The sequence below is a fragment of the Perognathus longimembris genome, chromosome 14 (genome assembly GCF_023159225.1).
Source record: "Perognathus longimembris pacificus isolate PPM17 chromosome 14, ASM2315922v1, whole genome shotgun sequence".
NCBI lineage: Eukaryota > Metazoa > Chordata > Mammalia > Rodentia > Heteromyidae > Perognathus > Perognathus longimembris.
Genome location: NC_063174.1, coordinates 54,883,866 through 54,910,023, shown reverse-complemented (window position 1 = coordinate 54,910,023; position 26,158 = coordinate 54,883,866). Strand labels below are relative to the sequence as shown.

At 38.9% G+C, this 26,158-nt stretch overlaps 1 protein-coding gene across 1 annotated transcript in view; it reads right to left on the bottom strand.

The window, feature by feature from the left end:
• Positions 1 to 21,808, bottom strand: part of Unc79 (unc-79 homolog, NALCN channel complex subunit) — a 220,870-nt gene extending 199,062 nt beyond the window's left edge. The window contains 1 exon segment of the mRNA XM_048362115.1: positions 21,706 to 21,808. Coding sequence (XP_048218072.1) covers positions 21,706 to 21,727 — 22 coding nt within the window. The 5' untranslated portion in view covers positions 21,728 to 21,808.
• Between the last annotated feature and the right edge of the window lie 4,350 nt (positions 21,809 to 26,158).

The following is a 26,158-nucleotide window of genomic DNA, read 5'->3' as shown; positions in this document are numbered from 1 at the left end:
AAAGTTTCTAGCATACTATTGATCTGGGAAGCTTTGGCTAGCATCTTTGAAAGGCTAATCTATTTCATGATATGGTACTTTTGAAGAAGTATGGCCAAAGATTTCACAGATTTGATAAAAGGAAGAAATTTTCAGACACAAGTGATACATGAAGGGGAAAATTAGGGAGGGGGAGAAAATAAGGGAGGGATTAACAAGCTTGATAAGAAATGTACTAACTGCCTTAAGTATGAAACTATAACCCCTCTGTACATCACTTTGACAAAAATTTATCAATTTTTTAAATGATACATGAAAAGTATAATAAACACATAGATACTCATGTCAACAGAAGCCCACATGGTGCTCATATTGGTGAAAGCCAAAGATAAAGAGTGTAACTTGATAAAAGTAGCAAAAAAATAAGAGTTTTATACTTTATGGACATACAGTAACTAATAGCTGAATTCCCCTCTGAAACCAAGAAACCCAGAGAACTTTTCTCAAAAAACAAGGCCTGGTTGGTATTCTTGCCTAGCAATCAAGACTCTGGTTTTGAACCCAGAATCATTAATTTTTAAGATGTTTTCAGGGAAAAGAAATCTAAGAAATTTGGTCATAAGGAAAGCTCACTACATAAGAAAGAAAAAAAGAAAGGAAAGAGGGAGAAAGGCAAATAAAGTTTTGTAAAGAGAAATGACATCAAATAGAAACATTCTCTTCAGAAGAAAAGGTATCTTGGTAAGGCAAAATATTCTTTTCTTTTTAATTGCCTTACTAGCCATAAAACTTTAAAATTAAAGTCATAATGTTGGCTCTAGTATTTATAGCATATGTACTTGTACTGCAAAGAAGAGCTATAAAAGAGATGGGCCTAAAGTTGCAGGATTTCTATGTTTTAAATAAAGTTCATTTGATTTACTGTAAGTTAACTTTTAAAATTAAGGATCTGTATTACAATTGCTAAGGCAACCATTTTTTTTATTTTAAGTAGTTGTACAAAGGAGTTTCAATTCAACAAGTCAGATTAAAGTACAGTAATTCTTGAACAACTTTACCCCTTCCATCAGTTGCACCATCTTCAACTATTATTCTTTAGTGGGAAAAACAAATACGTAAGAATCCAATAACATAGCTTAAAATCTTGAAAGGAATTTATTGAAAAAAATCAGTCAGTAAAAGTAGGTTAGAGTAGTAATATTAATACAACAAAAATTTTTCAAACTAAAATATATTAGCATGGATAAAGAATACACTTCAAACCAGGCACCAGTGACTGAAGTCTGTAATCCTAGCTACTCAGGTGGCTGAAATCTGAGGATCATAGTTCAAAGCCAACTTGGACAGAAAAGCCTGTAAGACTCTTATATCCAGTTAGCCACCAAAACAACAACAAAAAATCCAGAAGTAGAGCTGTGGCTCAAGTGGTAAAGTATTGTATTTGCCTTGAGCATAAAAGCTCAGGTACAGCACCCAGGCTCTGAGTTCAAGCCCCAGGATTGGAAAAAGAAAAAGAAGAAACTTAATAATGAACAAGATATTCAAAAGGAAACTGCATATATAAGAACTTCAAGACACATTTAGTAAAAATTGATAGATTTAAAGAAAAAGTAAATCCCATAGCCACAGAGACTATAATATGTTTTTATCAGCAAGTGATATGAAAAGCTAAACAAAACTCAGGGCTGGGGATATAGCCTAGTGGCAAGAGTGCCTGCCTCGGATACACGAGGCCCTAGGTTCGATTCCCCAGCACCACATATACAGAAAACGGCCAGAAGCGGCGCTGTGGCTCAAGTGGCAGAGTGCTAGCCTTGAGTGGGAAGAAGCCAGGGACAGTGCTCAGGCCCTGAGTCCAAGGCCCAGGACTGGCCAAAAAAAAAAAAAAAAAGCTAAACAAAACTCAGAAAAGGCATAGGTTCTAACATATCACTTAACAGCATCTTCTTTTCAATTATACATAAAATGTTTATCAGCAGCTCGGCCATAAAACAAGTCTCAATAAATGTCAAAAGAGTGAAAGCAAACCGAATGTGTTCTCTGACAAAATGGAAATAAGTTAGAAATCAAAACAATAAGATAATCAGGAAAATCACAAGTATCTAGAAGTTAACCAACACACTTCTAAGAAACTGTGGGTCAAAATTAAAGGGGGAAGAGAATTTCGCTAGGTACTGGTGACTCGAACCTGTAATCATAGCTACTCAGGAGGCTGAGATCTGAGGATCATGGCTTAACGCCAAGCCTGGAAGGAAAGTACGAGAGACTCTAATCTCCAATTTACCACCAAAAAAATTAGAAAATGCTAGCCTTGAGCAAAAAAGCTCTGGAATAGCGCCCAGGCCCTGAATTCAAGTCCTAAAACTAACACATTCTTGAGCACAGGTGCGCACGTGTATACACACACACACACACACACACACACACACACACACACAGAAATTAGTAAATATTTTGAGCTGAACACTAATGAAAATATAACCTATAATCATTTGTAGAATGTGCCGGGCACAGGTGGCTCACGCCTGTAATACTAGCTACTCACGAGGCTGAGATCTGAGGATTGTGGTTCAAAGCCAGACTGCACAGGAATCTCCAATTAACCCCCAGGAAACCAGAAGTGGTGCTGCGGCTCAAGTGGTAGTAGAGGGCTAGCCTTGAGTTGAAAAGCTCAGGGACAGTGCCCTGACCCTGAGTTCAAGCTCCACGACCAATTAAGTAAGTAGACAGGCAGACAGGCAGAGCATGTGGACACATCTTTTAAATGGACAGAAGTAACCAATTCCTTGAAAGACACAAAGAACAATAATGGACCTGTGATATTATGTATATATTTTTGGAATATTTTGTCCACAGTTACTGACTCCTAACTCCCATAGCCTTTGCTATTTCTAAATGACTAGAACAAAATGGCTGACGAATATAGGGCCCTTCATTCTTTGTCCCTAAAACAGCTTTTGACTACCCTCAGAGGAATACAAGTCAAAGACAGTTGTCTGAGACGGTGCTGGGATCTCAGAAGTGAGGCCTCTGAGAGTAAAGAAGCCATAGCTAGTATTCTCATTCTTGCTCCTATGCTCCCTTCCTTTTAACTATTCCTTTTTCTGCCTACAAAAGGCTGTAGAAACTAGGACTTCTGCAATCTTCCCCCACTTTTCTGTTTGGGGATAAGCTATTTAGAAATTCTCTAACGTACTTTGTCTCAGTGTCAATCATAAGACACACCTTTCAATAAGGATACTGTCCCATATCTGTCTATTAGCATTAGCTCACATCCTTTTGATACAATTTTATTTCTACATGATTTGTGCATATTTCACTCATGTTTATACAGAGAAGTCTCCATAGAAACCTACAAGGAATAGAGACTGGTGGCTCACAACTGTAATAATCCTAGCTACCTGGGAGATGAATATCAGGAGAATCACAGTTCAAGGCTATCTTGGGCATAAACAGGACATCCATCTCAATCAATACCTGGATGTGATGACTCATACCTGTCATCTTAGCTCTACAGAGACATAAATAGGAGGATCACAGTTTCAGGCCAGCCTGGTCATACAACTGAGACCTTCCTCAAAAAATAAGAAAGGCAAAGAGGGCTAGAGACTTGCCCCAAGAGACATACTGCCTTCCTAGCAAGCACAAGGAACTGAGTTCAGTCCTCAATACCACCAAAGAAAAGTACACCAAAGCAAAGAACAGGTTTCAGAGAGCCTCTGCAGGTTACTGGACAGTGATACATGCAGGAATAGCATGAAACACTTCTGCTGCCTCCCCTGTACATCAGCCCTATGCATCTCTTCACCTGTATGCTTTGTAATACCCTTTATAATAAAGCAATAAAAAAATGTGTGTTCCTCATCAGACCTGAGGAAGAGATGGAGGAATTATAATTTATAGATGAACAGGAAACACAGGTAACATAACCTGGGGCCTGAGATGGGCTTAGGAACTGAGAAGGAAAACTAGTGCCTGGAAAAGAGCCTCAGCCTTTGGGGTCTCTCGGCAGACAGTATCAAAACTAATTTGAGCCAAACTCAGAAAGTCAAATATCACGCATTTTCACTCATATGCAGAATCTAACTTAAAAAAAAAATAAGGCATGATTGTGAAAGATGGACTGTTGAAGAGAGAACTCAACGAGAGAAAGGGGAAAGCAAGAGAATAATGGAAAGTGAATATTATTGAAGTACGCCTTATATACATATGAAACTGGAACAACAAAACTGTTTTTAGAAAGGAGTGGGAGGAGGGGCTGGGAATATAGCCTAATGGTAAAGTGCTCGCCTCGTATACATGAAGCCCTGGGTTCTATTCCTCAGCACCACATATATAGAAAAGGCCAGAAGTGGCACTGTGGGTAGAGTGCTAGCCTTGAGCAAAAAGAAGCCAGGGACAGTGCTCAGGCCCTGAGTTCAAGCCCCAGGACTGGCAAAAAAAAAAAAAAAAACAGAAAGTGGGCTGGGAATATGGCCTAGTGGCAAGAGTGCTTGCCTCCTACACATGAAGCCCTGAGTTCGATTCCCCAGCACCACATATATAGAAAATGGCCAGAAGTGGCACTATGGCTCAAGTAGCAGAGTGCTAGCCTTGAGCAAAAAGAAGCCAGGGACAGTGCTCAGGCCCTGAGTCCAAGGCCCAGGAATGGCAAAAAAAAAAAAAAAACAGAAAGTAGTGAGAGGAGATTAAAGAGAATATAAAGAGTGATACAAATTTGACCAAAGTACACTATTTTCAAATTGCCAATATCATAATAAAATTCCTTTTGTAAACTTAATTTATACTAATACAAAGTTTAGAAAATAAGTAGGTTAAAAATTAAAATATCTTTGAAGAAATAAGAAGGTGGAATTGAATTAGAAGACATACAGCTGATATCCACTATAGAATTAATAACTGCATACTGAAGGGGAGAAATTCCCATCACAGAAGTGATCTGTGCTATGAGCACATAGGAGGAAAAACAGAACTTGAGTCTATTTTTCCTTCATATCATCATATAATCCAAGAAAAAAATTAACCCTCTCTCCTCCACCAAAAAAAAACTTGAACAGCTCTATATCAACTAAAGACATTGAACTTAAACACTAATAGCTCCCCCACACACAAAATAGCCTTCAGACACTGATGGCGTCAATGGATAGTTTTACCAAAAATGTAAGTGAAAATCAATTACCAATTCTAAACTCTTCAAACTCTTTCAAAAGCAAGAACTTTTTACTCCCATGCACTAGATTCACAACTGCCACGCTTTCACATTTCCACATATATAAGAAGTATTCTTAACAATTCATCTTATGAGACCAACTTTACCAAGACCCAAAATAAGACAAACAGGGATGGGGATATGGCCTAATGGCAAGAGTGCCTGCCTCATATACATGAGGCCCTGGATTCGATTCCCCAGCAACACATATACAGAAAATGGCCAGAAGTGGCGCTGTGGCTCAAGTGGCAGAGTGCTAGCCTTAAGCAAAAAGAAGCCAGGGACAGTGCTCAGGCCCTGAGTCCAAGCCCCAGGACTGGCCAAAAATAAAAAATAAAAAAAAATAAGACAAACATAGTACAAGAAAACTATGAGCTAATATCTTTCTTTAAAATTGATACAAAAATTTTAATAAAGTATTAGTCAATTGAACTCAACAGTATATATATGTATGTATTTTGCCAGTCCTGGGGCTTGAACTCAGGGCCTCAGCACTGTCCCTGGCTTCTTTTTGCTCAAGGCTAGCACTCTGCCACTTGAGCCACAGCGCCACTTCTGGCTTTTTCTGTGTATGTGGTGCTGAGGAATGGAACCCAGGGCTTTATGCATGCTAGGCAAGCACTCTACCACTAAGCCACATTCCCAGCCTCCACAATATTTTTAAGGGTCATACATAATAACTAAATGTCACTTATTTCAGGACTGAAAAAGTGGTCTAACTCCCTCTTTCCCCTAGGACCAATAATAAGACAAAGACAACCCTTACATCACTTTAAAATTGTTCTAGAGTAGGGGTTGGGAGGGGAAAACTGGAAGAAAATAAGGGAAGAAGTGACACTGTTCAAAAGGAAATGTATTCATTACCTGACCTATGTAACTGGAACCCCTTTGTACATCACCTTTATAATAACAATGAAAACATTTTAAATGTGTTTCAATAATGTATCTGAAGCACATTTCTGTGAGCATGGTATCAAATAAACAGAGAACTTATTGACTGAAAATGTTCATAGAAATTTTTAAAATAAAATAAAAAATTGTTCCATAGGTCCTAGCCAAGGCAATAAGACCAGAAAAAGAAATAAAAGACATAAAGATTGGAAAGTAGATGTAAACATGGCTCCGCATGTTGAAAACTTAATTTAAAAATTAAGTAATAAAGGAAAAACAAGCAATTAACATTTTTAAGCTGTTAGCCTAATAAGCAAATGTAGCAGGGTGACAGGTGTAGGATAAACACACAAAACCAATAGCATTTATCTACATTATTGGTAAATAATTACAAAATGAAATTTGAAAAGCAACTTCATTCACAAAAATGTTTAAGAATAAACTTAAAGATACTAAACATTGCAAGGAGTACTTAAATAAGACATAAATTAATGTACATATGCATCATTCCCAAGGCTGAAGGACTCATCACGAAGAATTCTGCTCAACATAATCAATAAGTCAAAATGTGAGTTTTCTTTGAAAAAAAAATCACAAGTTGATTTTAAATTTTAAGTGAAGAAGACCTAAAATAGCTAGAACTAAGTTTGGGAAATAAGAAAGCATGAAAGACATAGAGTAATAGTATTAACTTGACATAAAGATATATATATGTGTGTGTGTGTGTATATATATATATATATATATATAACTTGGAAAAGAATAAAGAAAATTGGATACCGTTGAAACATTAAAAATATTAAAATGTGAAAACAGAACAAGGAAACTTGAGGATGATATTTCTTAGAGGTAAGGGTACAAGGAGTGAAACTGATTAAAATGCAATGTAAACATAAATAAAGATACAACAACAAAATCCTGTCCCCTGTATCAATAATATAAGACAATAAAAAAGACAGACTTAGCTGGGCACCAGTGGCTCACACCTGTAATCTTAGCTATACAGGAGGCTGAGATTTGAAGAAGGTGATTTGAAGACACCCCACACCGGAGAGTCCGTGAGACTCTTATCTCCAATAAATTACTCAAAAACACCAGAAGTGGCACTGTGGCTCAAATGGTAGACCACTAGCCTTGAGCAAAAGAAGCTCAGAGACAGCACCCAGGCCCAGAGTTCAAGGCCCAGGACCAGTGGGGGGAAAAAAAGACAGACATATAAATGAATAAATAGATCAGAACCCAGAGATAAATCAATACACGTATAGTTGATTGATTTTCAACCAAAGTCCCAAAGCAATTTAGTAGAGACCAAGATAGGGGTTGGATGGGATAGGTTAATTTAATTTATTGTTATTATAAAGGTGATGCTACAGAGAGATTACAATTACATGAGTCAGGTAATAAGTATATGTCCTTTCCTGCAGTGTCTTCTGTTCCTTCATTCTCTCCCTGTCCCTCTTTCCCATCTCTGCCCACGACCTGTATACTTTACTTTTACAGTGTCCAGTGAGCTACACTGCTGCACTTTGCACCCTCTTTCCTTGAGTTCTGTATCCTCCCCCCACTCTCCTTAAGAATTATACTTGAATATACCATACATAAAGAAAAGAAGACAGAATCACAAAAAAATTAAAATTAAAGAAGAGAGGTCTCATTTCCATGTTTTAGAGCATATATATATATATATATATATATAAATTTATATAACTATGAAGAAGCATGTAGTCATTGTGCCTTTGTGTTTTTCTCCTAAGAGATCCAGATAGATTTTACAACAAATGATGCTAGGACAAAATTATATTGTATATGGAAATAATGAATGTCAAACCGTACCTCACAACATACACAAAAATTAACTTACAAGTGTTCATAGACCAAACTGTTAGGGATAAATGAACCTGCAGACCTATGGCTACGTAATCTTTGATAAAGGAACTAGAAGAATAGGATGGAAGACAGCCTCTTCAACAAGTGGTGCTGGCAAAACTTGTTCAACACCTGTAACAAACTAAAACTAGATCCATATATAGCACCCTGCACCAAAATCAATTCCACATGGGTCAAAGACCTCGAGGTAAAATCAGATACTCTGAAAAGACTACAAGAAGGGATAAGAGAAATACATGGGCTCCTTGGCATGGGACGAAACTTTCTTAATAAAGGCCCAGAAATACAACAAATCAAAGAAAGGTTGGACAAATGGGATTGCATCAAAATACAGAGCTAGGCATGGCAAAGGACACAGCCTGCAAGCTTAATAGAAAGCCCACAGACTGGGAGATCTTTACCGGCCATACAACAAACAAAGGCCTCATACCAAAATATACACAGAACTCAAAAAATTAAATCCCTCTAAAACAAATCCTCAAAGAATCAATGGCCTCCTCAACAAATGGGCTAGAGACCTGAAAAGAGACTTCTCTAAAGAGGAAATGAGAATAGCCAAGAGACACATGAAGAAGTGCTCCACATCACTGGCCATAAAAGAAATGCAAGCAACTTAGGCAGATCTACACTACAAAATGCTCATGCTTATAAATGAGTAAATTGGATTCATGAGTCAAGATAATATTCAACAAATGCTGTCTATTTTTATTTATATTTGTCATTTAGCATTAAGGTCTAAATAAGTATGCTTCTATATACATGTAGTAGCACCATGAATAGGCTAATTCACATGTGGACTACAAAAGAATATTAGTTCTAAAAAATACAGAAAAATAAAGATATTCTAAAAACAGTCATAAGAAGTACTCCGTATAGAGATAATTTTTTAAAAAGCTAACATACATATAACGAAAAGAATTTCTATCATGAAGAAAGTATTTCAAAAAACAGAATAAGACAAATGTTATAACTATATTTCCAGAGCATTTTGCTAAAATAAAAAATGTCTTAGAATTATATGTTGAAAAGATATGTTACAATCATTTCAGCATGGGCACCAACAAACCTAGTGCCATGAAAGCTATTTTTTTTTCCCAGTCCAGGGCCTGAGCACCGTCCCTGGCTTCTTCCCGCTCAAGGCTAGCACTCTACCACTTGAGCCACAGCGCCACTTCTGGCTTTTTCTGTTTATGTGGTGCTGAGGAATCAAACCTAGGCTTGATGCATATTAGGCAAGCACTCTACTGCTAAGCTACATTCTTAGCCACAAAGCTATTTTTTTAATGAAAAAAAATCTAAACAACCAGACAAACAGAACTCTAGGTCATTGAAAAGAGAAAGAAAGCAAGGTTGTCATCCAACTTTGCCCCAACTTTCAATGAATGCCCAAAAGGATATAATATATTTAAAATACTCAAGGACAGGAAACAGAAGTCAAGGATTAAATTTATTCAACAGACCTTTAAGTACAAAGCGGCAAATAAACCATCACAAACTTGCAGATATACATATATATATATATATACATTCATGTGTGTAGATATGTACATGTATAATGTATATATATCAAGGTATATTGATCCTAGGAGTCCTATGGCTCTATTAGAAAAATATATTTAGAACAGGGGGCAGTAGTATAAATCTCAATGTATCTTCAGAACAATGCTGAATCGTGATTATAAGAAAGTATAGTAGACATGGCACAATTTTTAAAGTTTATGGATGAGAAGAAGAGTACATGCAAATGTAAATGTCTAATAGGCACTGACAGGAAACAAAAAGTGTTATTTTATATCAGATAATGGGACAGAAGGATGTGGTAAGAACAGGTTACAAGTAATTCCAATGTTATTCACTGTAAGGAACTAGTCAAAAAAGCTGACTATTGGCATTGTATAGGGTATTCATATAAGTTTAATGAAAAAATAGAAAATAAAACTATATTTTACATAAAGAAGTAACTCAGACATAAATGACCTAAAAAAGACAGTATGTTAGAACTACGGTCAAATATATTAACCATATCAATAGATTTAAATGGGCTTAACTCACCAATTGAAAGAAAAGGATTTTCAGATTGGCTAATAAAGCAAAATCCAACACTATGCAGAATACAAGAGACATACCTAAAACAAAAAGATTCAGAAGAGTTAACAAGTAAAAAGATGGAGAGAGCTATACCAGACAAACACAGATAAAAAGAAAATAGGGATCATAATCTTGATATTTGGCAAGGTAGCATTCAGACCACAAAGCTTTAGATAAACGAAGAAATACGTAAGGCCTAAAGCTGTAATTCACAATGAAGACTTCAATTATTGATATTTATGCATGCAATAGAATACTAATAACTTCCATTAAGAAGTCGCCTACAAAAGATGCAAAGGGGAAAAAAAAAAAAACAGAAACACACTAGTAACAAGAGAATGTAGCAAGCCTCTCCCCATCTAAGATCCAGTAGACCAAAACAATAAGGTATAGAAGAGCTAAACAACATAAATAAGGATTATCAAACTGCCAGGGATGGTGGCTCACACCTATTGCCCAAGCTATTAGGGAGATGAAGATAGGAAGATAACGTTGAAGGCCAGCAGGGTGAGACCCTATCACACAAACAAGCTAGGCATGGTGGCACTACCACCATGGGCTAATTCTATGCAGCTACACGTCAAGTGAAGGCAGGAGGATCGCAGACCAAGGTCAGACAAGACAAAAAGTGTGAGGGGCTGGGAATATGGCCTAGTGGTAAAGTGCTTGCCTTGAAAAAGTGTGAGAGCCTACCTGAAAAATAACGGAAATAAATAGGACTGAAAGGGTTGTAAGAGTTTAATGTATAGGCCCACCAAAAAGAAGAAAGACATATTATACCAAAAGTAGATTATAAATTTTTTTCCAGAACATATGGATTAGGCATAAGACCTAATTAAACTCTAAGACAGAGAAAAACCTCAGAGTTCTAAAGAATAAAATAATCGAATAGCATCTTTAAAACATAATGCAATAAAACTAGAAATCAATCACAAAACTGAACATCAAAAATACCTTTTTACACTGGAATTCATACACTTCTAAACAACTATTTAATTAAAGGCAAAATGTGAAATTCCATTTCAGAATTTCTTGGAAATAATGATAATAAAAGCCCAGTATTACCAGAATCTATAGGTCACAACTAAAGAAGGTAAAAAGAAAAATGTTAGATGCCTACGTTGGTTAAAAACTAAAATAGGGCTGAGAATGTGGCTTAGTGGTACAGTGCTTGCTTGCCTAGCATGCATGAAGCCCCGGGTTCGATTCCTCGGCACTGCATAAACAGACAAAAGCAGAAGTGGTGCTGTGGCTTAAGAGGTAGAGTGCTAGCCTTGAGCAAAAAGAAGCCAGGGACAGTGCTCAGGCCCTGAGTTCAAGCCCCAGGACTGGCGGGGGGAAAAAAAGCACTAAAATAAATTAAGAGCTAATTCAAAAATATAGAAAAAGAACACCAAAATAAAAACAAAGGAATCTGAATAAAAATAATCAGGAATGCATACAAGTTGAAAATAAGTTAAGAAACCCTATTTCCTCTTCCCTCAAATAACACAGATTTAAAAAATAAAATAAAAATCTGATTTCTTGAGAAAGAAGCCACTAAAATAGACAAACCATTGACTAATCCAATAAAGGGGGAGAGGTGTACAGGGAAGAAATAATAACACATGGCACTAAATGACAGCATTAAAAATAATAGAGAGAAATAAACATAAAAAGGAGAAGTTTTAACTCCTAAGAGACTCATTCACATAGTTCTATGCAAAGGAATTGGAAAATGTATTCGAAGTGCACAATTTTTAGAGAAATAAAACTTACAAACTATGACCCCAATAGAAACAAAGTCTAAATAGGATAACTCTCATAGAACAAACAGACAAAAAGTTAAGGAGTTCCACTACAAAAAAAAAGTGCTCAAATTTGGACAGTTTTCAGAGGAGAACTCTAACACATTTTTAATGATCAATACTACTTTATTCTACAGCAAAGAAAGAAAATGTGCAGACTCATTTTATAAAACATTATAACATTCTCCCTAGATCTGACTGGACTCAGAACTTTAATATCTATGCAAATTTTCATTTTTAAAAAATCAGTTAGGGCTGGGAATGTGGCTTGGTGGTAGGGTGCTAGCCTAGCAAGCATGAAGCCCTGGGTTCGATTCTGCAACATCACATATATAGAAAACAGCCAGAAGTGGCACTGTGGGAGCAAAAAGAAGCCAGGGACAGTGCTTAGGCCCTGAGTTCAAGGCCCAGGACTGGCAAAAATAAATTTTTTTCCAAACTAAAAGGAAAAAGACATTCCAAATATAACAAAAAGATAAAGATAAAATACCAAGCATAAACTCAATAAGACATTCTCAAACCTATATAGAAAATAAAACTATAAAGCACCTCTGTAAAGGCTTTATGTCCAAGTCTGTTTATCAGACTTGGACAAACAAAAAGACATTTTTAGATAGTAAGACTCAATGTCAATTCTCCAAAACAAACTTATTTTACATAATATTCTTAAAAATACTATCAGGTATTTTTCTGTTAGCTATGTAAACTTGCATACAAAGTTAATTTGGAAGAATCTGAAAAAGAAAGAAAAACTTGAAAAATAAGCATATTGTTGAATGAAAGAGTATCTAAATATTTTCACTACAAAATTTTAATCTCCAACTCAAAAAGGAATAACAAGATAGGCACAGTTGACAATCCTACCTACTTGGGAGGCTGAGAACGGGAGACTTCTGGTTTGTGGCCAGCCTGGTCAGCTAAATCACAGACCGTTGTCTTAACACATAGCTGGGCACAGCATGTACATCTGTCATCCCAAGTAATGTGAGCGGCTAAGATTTGGAGGGATGCAGTTCCAGGCTAACAGAAAAATCTGAGGGACTCCGTCTCTGTGGAGGGAAGCTGAATGCAGTGATACACGTCTGGGATCTCAGCCATGACATCAATCCCTGGAGCTCTGGGTCAGGTGACACAGCACCAGCCTAATTAGCATGAAGACACCAACTTCAAATCCCAGTATAGGGGAAAGAAAGAGTAATTACGATCATAAAAACAGCGGTTGTCTCTCCACTAAATCATACCAAGTTCACTTCAGTTTTCTAGTTTTAGTCTAGACCAGGTATCAGAGGAAGGTTAAAGAGTATACACATCTTAACAAAGTGTGCCGCCTGTGGAGACTCGCCCCCTAGCACCTCTTGAGTCTACTGCAATGCCTGACACATTGCAGACACCCAATAAGTATATGTTGAATAAGTGAATAGTCAAGTTGATGAAATATTGAGTGGTACTACTAATGTAGTTAGTGAAACTGTCATATATAAAATGTATTGATTAATGGCTCAGCACCAACTTAAAACAAGCTATTTAATAGTGCGTCACAAAGCTCTTATTCTTTACTCATCAGCATTTTTATTTTGGATTCTTCTCATAGGAATGTATATCATTCGGAAGTTGATACAAAACTAATGCAAGGGCAAATATGTTATATGAAAGATTCATGCATAACAATGAAATGACATCAACAGGATAAAATATGTTTTTAATTAGTTGAATTCTATTCAACTACCAGTTTCACATACCACTGAAAGTGCTCTTTCTGCACAATAGGATCTTTACAGGTACAATCAAGTTAAGATGAGGTCATCCTGGATTAAGATGGGCTCTAAGCCAAGTGACTGATGTGTTTGGAAGAGAAGGGAGGGAGTTTGAATACTGCGACAGAGGTGATGAGTACAAAGAGACAGAGAATTGAAATGCTAGAGCTACAAGCCAAGCAGTGTCAAGGACTGCTGGCCACCACTAGAAACTGAAAACAAGACAAGAAGTCTTCCCTTGAGCATGAAGAGACTATAGTAGAGGACTAGCTGCTCAGGAGGTGAAGGACCATGATTCACAGCTAGCCCATGCAGGAAAGCTTCTGAGACTCTTATCTCCAGTTAACCAAAAGACCAGAAGTGTAGCTCTGGTTCACGTATCAGAGCATCCGCCATAAGTGAAAAAACCATAAGGCCAAGCCCCAGTACTATCAAAAAAAAGAAGATGACACCTTGATTTGGGACTTCTAGTTCTAGAACTGTGAGAGAATAAGCTTCTATTGTTTCTAAGTCACCCAGTTTGTGGTCATTTGTTTAGCAACTCTAGGAAACGAATACAGGACTACACAAACCCCTTTTTCTTTCAACTGTATAGGTAGAGGATGTAGAAAAAAGGCTTAATAACCATTCCTATGGACCAGAACTTGCCACTATAGCAAGACAGCATCTTGACATCTTTATGCAAAGAACTAAAGGAAGATTTACATTTACATGGTCTACTCTATACTAACAATGATATATATGAAGTACTGAATCTTTTTACAAGTACTGCCTTTTAAGTAGGATATAAAAAAGATAGAGTATGTATGTTTAAATGGTGATTGACAAAAGAAAGCATCTGAAAATTTTGTCAGGTCATAGGTGAGTATTTTTTGAGCAACTAGTCACATATCTTTCAGATATTCTACCATTTAAGAGCTTACTCAACTCTCTAAGAATTAGAGCTCTAATATGGGTCAATAGGGATGGGAAGTTACTTAGGAGAAAGATGGTCTGTTTTTAATAGAGTGTTCAGGCAGCTATGATGAGACAAAAGTAAAACCAAGGAAGGTTATATCAGAAGGTTGTCCGAAGGTTGTTATAATAGAAAATGATAATAAACAGGAAATGAGAGATTTGAAGAATATTAAGAGAGATGTACAATGAAAGTACTAATAGTACTTACCTCTCAAAGGTGATATGAGAATTAAATTCATACCAAGTTGCCTAGCATACAATTGTTACAAGCAATAAATATCTAAGCTTTCCTTCTTAAAAAAATTTGATTCAAACTCTGACATGCCAAACTCTGCTATACCAAATTGGTAATATAATTATGAGTAGTATTTATTTCTGCTTCTGAGATAATCTCACTTATTCTACAATAAAGTAACATTACATATAAACATAGAGGTATACACTATATTCTTTCAATTTTACTCATTTTTATTCTTTCAATTTTACATGTCAGACCAGGTCTCTAGGACCTATGAAAATAAAAGATGTCTTGAAATTCTAAACATCTTTCTAATTTTAATCTCATATCAAATGTTAAATGAGACAGGATAATCTATATGCTGTTTGGGAACATTGTTCATGAAAGGGCCAGGAGGAGAGAAAAAACAAGACAGAAATAGAATGCATGAACCAAAAGAAGCTAAGGCTCCTACAGGAAATGGTTGAGTTTTCCATATCATAGAAAACTATCTCATTGATAACATACTTTTGTTTTTTGTACCTTTTGATGCAGTAAGTAAAGGTGTTCAATGATGTAGTTACCATGTGTTTCAGAATATAATAAATCCATGTGAACACCCTACACAAAACACTACTGCAAAATAAGAACCTCAACTTAAATCTTTTTATTGGTTGAGAATCCAGTATACAAAACTTGAACAGGATCTAAGGAAAACTGTCTCCTGAAGAGTTGACTTCAGATGCATTGCCACTTTTATCTAATAAAAAGTACTTGATCATGTGCTATAAACTGTCTACTAGCTAAGAATCATAATTTTATACTGAACACAATAGAAGGTGAGCTTAATAAAAAAGAACCAAAAACCACAATGAACATCTAATAAAAGTATAACGTATTAAATATTCATAATATTTAATGTAACATATTCAAAGTATTTTTGGCAACTGTAGTGTTATTCTCCTGTAAATCCATTTCAAAAACATCCATTTCACACAATATTCAGTGTATAAGAGGCAGGAAAAATATAAAATGATATCCAAAAACTGGATTATGTAATACTTCCTTACAAAATGTATTTCCTCCATCTTCGATCACTTTTACTTGCACAAGAAATAATTCTTGTGTAAACTGTGCACTAGGTGGTGGATTGCAACTCAGATACGAACACAATTCAGTCTACAAGAAAAGTAAATTGGGGCAACTAACAAGAAAACTAATTACTGAAATACAGTCTTAGTATGCAAACACTCACTTATAAGCATAGAGGAGGAAAGTAGCAACCAGGTAAGTCTTGCAAGCTACATACTGGTCAATAAGCAGACATTGAGTAAAGAAGAGAGCCATAGAGAGAAAGAAAAAATTTCCAGCCAAAATACAAAATAAAAAGCATGGAGCACTGAAGGAACTGAAAAAATGATTCAATGTAACTACAACAAGGAGGAAGGGAAAGATAAAGTCTGATTGGCTATAATCTACAGGGCTTGGTGATTCGTTGGATTATTATGGCAAGGAGTAGAAGTCTGGGAAGATTCCTAACTTTTTTTCTTGGATAAACAGTGGTGCCATTTAACAAGAAGTATCCCAGTTTAGAATAAAAGGCAGAGTTTGTATATGTCCTAAGTATAAGATACCTGGCTAGAGAGAGGAGCCTCCAGTTCCAGAGACATGATTGAACTATAAAATTGTATTTGGAAGTAATGCACATGCAGGTAATAACACATGCCATGTGAATAAATAGTTAAAAGCCTGTGTAATAGTGAGGGTAGAGAGGCTGATGATGAAATAGTGGGTAACTGTCACTTTTTAAAACTTGGGCAGGCAGTAATACATGAAAATAGAACTAAGAACCTTGAGGCTGTTAGAGGGCCAGGGGAGGGGAGAAATGGTGAAAGGGGTGACTCTATTCAAGATGTAGGATACACAAAATAAACACGTTAAATTGAGATCTCTTTGTACAACGACTTAAAGATAAAATTTTAAACCTGAGTAGGAATACTCAGAAATGAAAAAAAGGAAGTCATAAATAAGGAATGCAGCCACCAGTATTGAATAATACAGACAAGTCATACAAAAAGAAACATGGGGTGAAAACCCTTATTCTTTTTGCAACCACAAATACAGTTAACAGTCACATTCTAACTTTTGAATGTATAGATTGAATTAGTTCCCTCTCTAGGAAGTTAGTAATGTTACACAAAGACTTCAAATGATTTCAAGTTGTAATATAATTTAAAGGGGAAGTACTTTCCTATCTTTAGTAATATCATATAATGTGCAAAAGAAAAAACTACTAATTTCTCCAGCATGGCCCTTAAATATGCATGGAAGAGGGACAAGTTCAATTCAAAATCTTCATGCTAAGTAGGTATACTCTTAAAAGAGTGCCTCTAATGTAATAAAGACTTTTAACCAGGCACCAGTGGCTTATGCCTATAATCCTAGCTCTTCAGGAGGCTGAGACCCAGAGAATCTCAATTCAAGGTCAGCCCAGGCCCCTCCCCACCCCAAAAAATACTGATTGTCTCCAAAATAGTCACCATAAAAACCAAGCTGAAGGTATAGTTCAAGTGGTAGAGTACCAGTCAAGCAAGCAAGCCAAACAAGCTGATTTAAAAGGGGGCAGGTGGGGCTGGGAATATGGCTTGGTGGTACAGTGCTTGCCTTGCACACATGAAGCCCTCGGTTCGATTGCTCAGCACCACATAAACAGAAAAGGCCAGAAGTGGCACTGTGGCACAAGTGGTAGAGTGCTAGCCTTGAGCAAAAATTAAATAAATAAATAAATAAATAAATAAATAAATAAATAAATAAATAAATAAATAAATGAGGGGCAGTGTTCAGGCCCTGAGTCCAAGCCCCAGGACTGGAGAAAAAAAGTGGCGGGGGGGGGGGGGGGGAGTGGGCAGGATTTTTAGCTACGAAGATAAAGATGTTGATTTGTATGAATTCATTATAAACAGTACATGTTCACATGCCTACAATTAGCCATTTTTGAGTTTACAACCAACTCATAAGTTAATTTCCAAATTTTACCACAATTTCAATAGATATTTATGTAAGGGACTTTTGTTCACCACTGACACAGTGTCATCATACAACAAAAGGTAATGACTGGGAAGTTCATGCCTTATAAATGCTGTATTTGGATTATATGATGGTGCCTACTAAACAGGTCAAGACAAGGAGATGTCATGCAAAAATACCTACCCACTTGAGTGCTGGAGAAAACAGTCCAATAGTCCATGTTCTGCTTAAATTATACCACAGCCACCTCTTATTCTATTAAACTCTGGAAAACTAGATCCAAACTTCATAATTGTCTCCATTTTGGCAGCAAGGGTCTATACTTGATGGTGATAATAATAATAATAGCTTCTGTCTATTAACTGGACATATGTGCCAGGACTCCATGCTAAATAATTCACGGAGGATTCATTTAATCCTCACGACAGCTATCACTATCCCTGTTTTGTAGACGATGCAATCGGGGCTTAGAAAAGTTAAATTCACTTGTTCAAGGTCATGGAGCTCGCAGGAAGATGCAAACCCAGGACAAAATCTGAGGCTAGGACCACAATGCTTAATTTGTATGCTATTGCAGCAAAGCTTCCTTTGAAAGTCCACTCCCAAAGTACTCTACATTGGTAAGTTTTAACTCTTAGAAAACAGAAAAAGTGGAGGAGGATTTCTCTTCAGAGTCCCAAATAAAAGAAATCACAAATTCTTATTTTTATCATGCTCAATTCTATGTCAGCTTTGACTTGAACTTGACTGCAAGAAAAAGGAGCATTTGGGAGGAAAAGAATTTAACTCTTGTGCAGTCCCCTGAGAAACTGCTAGGAAGCTTTCGCCCTTGTTATGAGGCTCTGCAGACAGCACAGGAAACAGACTGAGCACTTCAAAACAGGCTCCAAACTACATTTTTGCTAACACTATCCCATCTCTCATCGCTATTAGCACAGAAAAGAAAATGCCATAAAATAAAAATTTTTCACATCTCTGTGATGAACTACACAGGTGAAGTCACGTAACCTGTTTGGGTTGGCATCCAAGTACTTCCTCTTGCTGGTTCAACCAAACTATGTCTACTTCCTGTACCAGTGAAACCTTTACCTACATCAAAAGGCTCCATGACAAAGAGTAATAAAGATAATATTTTGACATCATATGAAGCCAAATTGTCTCTGGGTTGATCCTTAACAGTACTGTGTACGCACCTGCACACAGAGGAGAAATGAACTCTCTTGTCTCTAGTATTTCAATCTAGTGATCTTTACATCCAGTAAGAAATAAAAAATCTCATGGCTCTCTGTTCTCTTTCTCCTTCCCACTAGCTGTACTCCTACCAAGTCCAAGGGTAAACTACCACCAATCTGTAAGTTCTCCAGTAAAAAGTATTTTTCCTTTGTGACATCAACTATGCAGCTTTTCATATTTTTGCTTTGTTTTCACATATGTAATATGCACTGGAGTGTCAGTCCACTCATGTTAAGCACATGTAAGAGGCAAAGAAAAAAAGATTCCTTACTTATCTTTGTTCTAAGTAAAAATATCTTATAATTCCCAAAGCAACCTTATTATTTCACAGCCTCCACCCATTTTATTCCTTTGCCCTCCAAACCTCCAAGACTAAACAAAGATAGCTACTGTTATAATTCTATACTTTATAGATGCACAAAACTATATAGAGACACAAAGATAATTTAATTGCCCCAGGTTAGCTAACCAAAAGGGTATGCAAAGCTCAAATCCACATGTTCAAGCTCCAAATAGTGTCCTGTTTATCCTTCTACAGATGAAAACATCTGTTTTACAAGCAAGTCTGTAATAGCTAAAGTTCACAAATTTCAATGTACAATCAAGTCCATCTAGATTATATTCAATCTGACATTCACTGCCCAGGAAAGAGAGAAAAACAAAGCATTCCTTATGCATGTCAAAACACAACAAAGAAGAGCACACAATAAGAAGACAGTAATACCTACTAGATTTAACCCGAAGTTTCTTACATAATATGTAACTACAAAATCAAATGACAAGGAGCAGGGTTTCTTAACAATCATAGAACAATAAAATATTCAAGGGTATCTCTTCCTCCAGTAGTCAATTCTACACTGACTCCATCTATATTACCATTACTCAAAACAGAAAGAACCCAATATTTTAAAGCCTCTACAGAAGCAGAATTTAATGGTGAGGGTAGATTTCACTCTAAACAGAAAAGAAAAACCACAAAAGAGTTCCCTAACTATTTAGAAAAGGTGCACTCTTTAAGTGGAAAATATTTGCCAGCATGATAGCCATCACATATTGAATGTGTGCTATGTGCTAGGCTCACTAAATTTTTCCTGTGTATTCTCTTATTTATTATCACATCAACCCCATCAACATCATTGCCCTGGGTTTACAGGTGAGGAAATAAAGTTCAGGGAGGTCAATTATCCTGCCAAGGTCAAACAGACACAGAGCTTATATCTTCAAGATTCCAAAGATAACTGAGATTCAAACTCAGATCTTCAAGATTTCATAGACCACTGTAATTCCAAGCACTGGGGTGTGCAATTTCTAAAGGACCATCTATGTGGGAATCCTGTGAGCTTCAAAGTCTATCCAGTGAATGAATGGCATAGCTCATTTTATTGTAAACAAGATATTGCTCTCGAATTATTTTGTCTTTCATGTGTCACAAAATGGCTTTAGCAACCTTCCAAAGAAGAGTTACAAAGACAAGTAGGGACAGCATATGCACATAAAGATGTAATGTTTGGAAGAAACAAAAATCATGTAGATGAGTTAAGTTCTGTAGGCTTGTTAAAAATAAGAACCTACTGCTTAACAAAAACATCTCTACCATGAGAAACTTATTGAATCCCTCTGGCGCACTCAGAAAAGTGTTCATATTCACCAAACTACCAAATCCATGTATCCAAGGCCTACTGGTGCGCAGTGCTATCACTGAGACTATAGGGACCATGTCAGAAACTTCTCTCCACGAGGAGTTAGCAGGATGTTTCCAGCCAAGCACGAGGTCAATCATCAGTAGCACAACCAATATCCCCCCCACCCCCCTGCTATTCGAGTTTGTGTGAAGTGCCCTAGAAAGGGATCCTGCTCTTTGGGGAAAAAAATGAGCTCAATTAGATCATTTTTCCCAGCGCCCCTTTCACTTGCCCGTAGGCACTGTAAGGTTGTGGTTAGTTTTTAAGCACTCGTGCTGGCATCCATGAGTTAATTTTTTTCCCTTCCACCGAATCCAGAATTCTGCCTGGCTCCCTGGCTCCCTTCCTCCCCTCCCCTCCTCTCCCCTGCTTGCCTCTCCAACCCGAAGTGGAAACTGCAGACTCCAAACTCCCCGATGGCTCCAGCACCGAGAACTGGGCATGCTCAGAAGGCCAAGCAGGCTTTGGTTGCAACTGACAGCTCCCCGCCCCTGATTTGCCGCTGCCCACCCCCCCTTCCCCCCACTTCGACAAGACACACTGAAATGTTTATCTGAAAGACACAAGGCCTCTTTTTTCCCCGAGAATGACCCCGTTTCCATTCCCTTTCCCCCCCCCACCCCCACTCCCCACCCACCCACCCCGGGGGGGGGTGTCTTCCAGTATCTGTGCAACCCTACCCCTCGAGCCTGAGAGGGCGGGGAGGGGGGTGGATGGGGGGGGGGGGGAGAGACAGCATTCATTTATTTATTTATTTCCAGCACCGGGGACAGCGCCGCGTTGCCAGGAGCCCCCCCTCCCCCACCCCCCTCTTCCACCCCTCACCGCTCCCCCCCCCCCACACACACACACACCCTCCCTCCCCAACCTCAGCCCCCACCCCCGCACACCAGCACAATGCCAAGGTCTCCCGGCAGCCGCAAACGCCCGCGAATGCAATAATAGCTCCCAGCCGGAGGCCGGGGCCGGAATGCCGGGGCCGGCTGCTACTTACACTGCTCCGCTTTGGTGGACATGGTGCTGTCCAGATGGAAAGGCTTTGCCCCAAAATCTGTGTCGTGTGAGCTCCCTCGCTCCGCCAGCGATGTTGCGAGGAAGAGAGCGCATACCCCCCACCCCCCACCCCCTCGCGTTCCCCCTCCCTTAGGCCCGTGTCGCTACCATTCGGACAAAACGCACATCGAATTGCAGAATTCGGTCCCGGAAGGTTAGGAAATCGCCCCCGGAGAAATGGGTGGGATTTAATAGGCGGCCAAAGGCTTCCTGTCCGTCCCCTCCTGGAGCTGCCCGCGCTGCGGTGGGCGGGGAGACCGAGAGGAGAGAGCAGGCTTCGGCTCCTGGTGAAATGGGAAAATGGGCTCGACCGGGGGAGGAGTATTTCCATTCATAAGGCGCACGGAGGGGCCGGGTGTTTCCCAGAGAAAAGCCTCTTAAAGTGCCGGAGTCCCCGACCATTTGGATCTCCCTCCCATCGGCGTTCTCCAGGGCCTGCCTGTGAGTCCTCTTCGCCGCGCAGCCCCCCAAGGCCTCCGCGACGGGGATGACCGGAGAGGAACTCAGGTGCGCCGCGCGCGCGCCGGCCGAGCCTCCCGGAGGAAGAAGCGCGCGGGAGGCGGATCCGGGGCGGGCTGCGTGGCGGGGCGAGCCGGCCCTGCGGAGCGACGGGGAGGCAGGCGATGCTCCCGAGGACCGCCAGGAAGGAAATGCACCAGGAACCCTCGGGCCTTGGGCTGCCCAGCCTGCCGAGGGGAGGAGGGCCAGGCCCTTCCAGGGCCTCCCCTTCCCGGATGGGCTCTCCGGCCGAGGAGTGGGCACGGGAGGACCCCACGGCCTGGGGGCGGGGGGAGGGGGTGGGGAGTGGGGGGGGGGGCTGTGCGGGAGGGAGACTCGGAAAGTTGAAGCTTGGGGAAAGGAGACTTCCACAGACGGTGAAACTGGAAGGACCCCTGGAAAAGGAAGGGGAAAGGTGGGAGGCAGGAGGCGGGGAATAAAAGCCCACGGGTGGTTCCCTGGAACTGCCCCGCAGATCTGGACACGGGCACGTCAGGAAGCCCCTCTGCTAGGAAACGGAAGCCAACAGAACAAGAAGGCAATAGAAAAGGGCATCGTCGTGCGTATTGGTAGCAGATTCCTAAAGAATCGCTACAAAGGGGAGAGGCATTCTCAGCCTGGATTTGGAGCCCGAAAGAGCCAGATTCCAGACCGAGCTGTAGCACTTAACTTCCCCAGGACTAACTTTTTGATCTCTCTAAGCCTCAAGTTCTTTACCTGTGAAATGGGAACAGTGAAAACCTGCCCTGTCGCCCAGAGTGATGGGAGGCAGGTCCAAGTAGTGCAATGGATACAAAATTCCTTTTAAAACCGAAGGACTCTACAACCGCTAACCACTATGATTTTTATTGTTATTCATTAAACCATGACTGAGTTTGCCAAAGCTGAGCGAGGTATTTAGCAAAAGCTACAAACTGGCCAGTGATTTTTTTTAATATTGATGAAATCAATGTTTTCTATTTCGCCAAAATGAATAGTCTGCATTTTAGGAGAAAGCACAGTAAATTGTATAGGAGATGTATACAACGCTCATAGGTGGCTAAGGAAAAAACTATGAACAAAATCAAGTAAAGATATTTGAGTAGCTGGAAAGAAAAAGTCTACAAATAGTAAGAAGTCTGCCAGGCACTGGTGGCTCACACCTGTAATCCAAACTACTCAGGAGGATCTCAGTTCAAAGCCACCCCTGGCAGAAAAGTCCCCACAAGACTCTTTAATTAACCACTCAATCCAGAAGTGGTGCTGTGGCTCAAAGTGGTAGAGGACTAGCCTTGAGCAAAAGAGCCCATGGACAATGCCTACGCCCTGAGTTCAAGACCCATGACCGACAAAAAACCAATAACAGTAAGAAGTAGTCCATGTGCAATGGTATTGGCAAGTGTTCATCAAGGGGTAGTGATTTGGCCCTGGTGGATGTCTATCTGATTGGACTCTGACACTACTACTGAGCAAGTTGGCTTGCTGATGTGGCTATCAACCTCTACCAATGTTTACATCCCAAACAAGAAGTGCTCACTTTCAAAGGTAACTGATTCTGTGAAGAATTAAGATAAGCTTGAATAAAATATAAGTAAACTGGCATCATTCTAAAGAAACTATGAACACAATGAGCATTTCTGGGAAGATAATAAACATCTGGGGCGATTTTTTTAAGTTAGGGATTTGCTCAGGAATTTCCGGGAAATGAGGCTTTGATGAAAAAAAAAACTGACCAAGTATTATTGGAAAACTACTATCCCTTCATCTGCTTACAAGTTGTCTTATTTACATGGACCCTCCTATGATCCCACTAAGCCAATATAATGTCAATGTCACAGACTCCTGTGCTAGCCAGGGTTTCAATTTTAGCTCAGTCTTTATGAGCTGTGTGATCTTTTTCAAGTCATTTAACTGCTCTAGGTTTCCGTTTCCTCACCTACAAAAATGGTGATACACTTAGTGACATTAAAAAAAAATTACCGTTAGCCGCTGGTGGTTCACTCCTGTCATCCTAGCTTTTCAGGAGGCTGAGATCTAAGGATCAAGGATCGAAAAGTGGTTCAAAGCCAGGCAAGTCTGTGAGATTAGACTCATATCTCCAATTAACTACCAAAAAACCGGAAGTGGTGATGTGGCTAAGTGGTAGAGCACTAGCCTTGAGCTGAAGAGCTCAGTGACAGTATCCAGGCCCAGAATTCAAACCCCCACAACCAACAAAAAAAAAAAAAAAAAAAAGAAGTCACTGTTGAGGGAAGGGGTGATATTGTCCAAAAACAATGTACTCATCACCTAACTTAAGTAACTACAACCTCTCCGTATATGACCTTTATAATAACTTTTTTTTTTGCCAGTCCTGGGGCTTGAACTCAGGGCCTGAGCACTGTCCCTGGCTTCTTTTTGCTCAAGGCTAGCACTCTACCACTTGAGCCACAGCGCCACCTCTGGCTTTTTCTATATATGTGGTGCTGAGGAATTGAACCCAGGGCTTCATGCATGCAAGACAAACACTCTACCACTAGGCCATATTCCCTAACTGGTTTTTGTTGTTGTTGTTGTTGTTGTTTTTCTTTTCTTTTTTGGCTGTACAAGGTCTTGAACTCTGTGCCTCAGGCTAGTACCTAGGCAGGTACTCTACCACTTAAGCTACTCCAGCAGGTTCATATGTTTTTGAGCTTATATAATTATTAAATTGTATTTAATCTTCCTAAAATACTCTTCTCAACACTACATTTTCACTTAGTAATATTTGGTTAAGCACTAATTTATTCACTTAAAATACTATAGAGTATTTCACTTCATAAATATTCCACAATTTATTTACTACATTATTGATGGAAATTAAGATTGTTTTCTCTTATTTCTAGTATAACAATGTTGCAATGACAATCCCCACACATATATCAGGACAAGAATTCTTGAGGATATGTTCAACTTTTCCTAGACACTGACAAATTCCTCACTGAATTGACTATACCACTTTAACTCCCGCTGGTTCCATCATTTCTACTATGGAAATTACAGTCAGACCTACCTTCCAAAGTCAACTATTAACTGTCATGAAGGAAAAAAGAAAAACCTACCTGAAAAAACTGAAGAGGTTCTAGAGAGGTGCCAACATTTGGGAGAAATTAATGATCCAAGATGAGTTTCCATTCTTTATTTGGTTTGAATCTGAGAGCTACCATAGATCTTGACTAAAGACCCAAATGCAACTCAAAGCCTTTTTGACAGGAAATTGCAAAGCACATAGATCAAAGTAGCCTTAGCAGCTGGAAAGGGGGGGTTATGTAAAAGAACCAAAGTAGAATATGTATTAAGTGTACATTTCTGCCTAAACTCTAGTTGATTTCTGAACCCCACATTTGCAGTACTGCATTCAAATAACAATAACCCAACTAGGGATTAATTTTTTTAAGAACTAAGCAGATTTAAACTGCCATCTATGATCATTTTAATTTCTCATTACTTACCTACTTTCAAAACATCAACACTCTTCAAAATAAGGCCTAGTGGCAAGAGAGCTTGCCTCGTATACATGAAGCCCTGGGTTCAATTCCCCAGCACCACATATACAGAAAACGGCCAGAAGTGGTGCTGTGGTTCAAGTGGCAGAGTGCTAGCCTTGAGCAAAAAGGAAGCCAGGGACAGTGCTCAAGCCCTGAGTCCAAGGCCCAGGACTGGCCAAAAAAAATAAAAATAAAAAATAAAATAAAATAAAATAGCAGAATGCAAATTCTCCACAATATAAAATTCACAATGTCCAGTATATAATCCAAAGTGCATATATATGTGTGTGTGTGCGTGTGTGTATGCGTGTGTGTATAAAATATGTGTGTATGTGTATAAAATATGTGTGTATGTGTATATGAAGCCAGGCATGTGGCAAATGGTCTATAATCCCAGCTACTTGGGGGCTG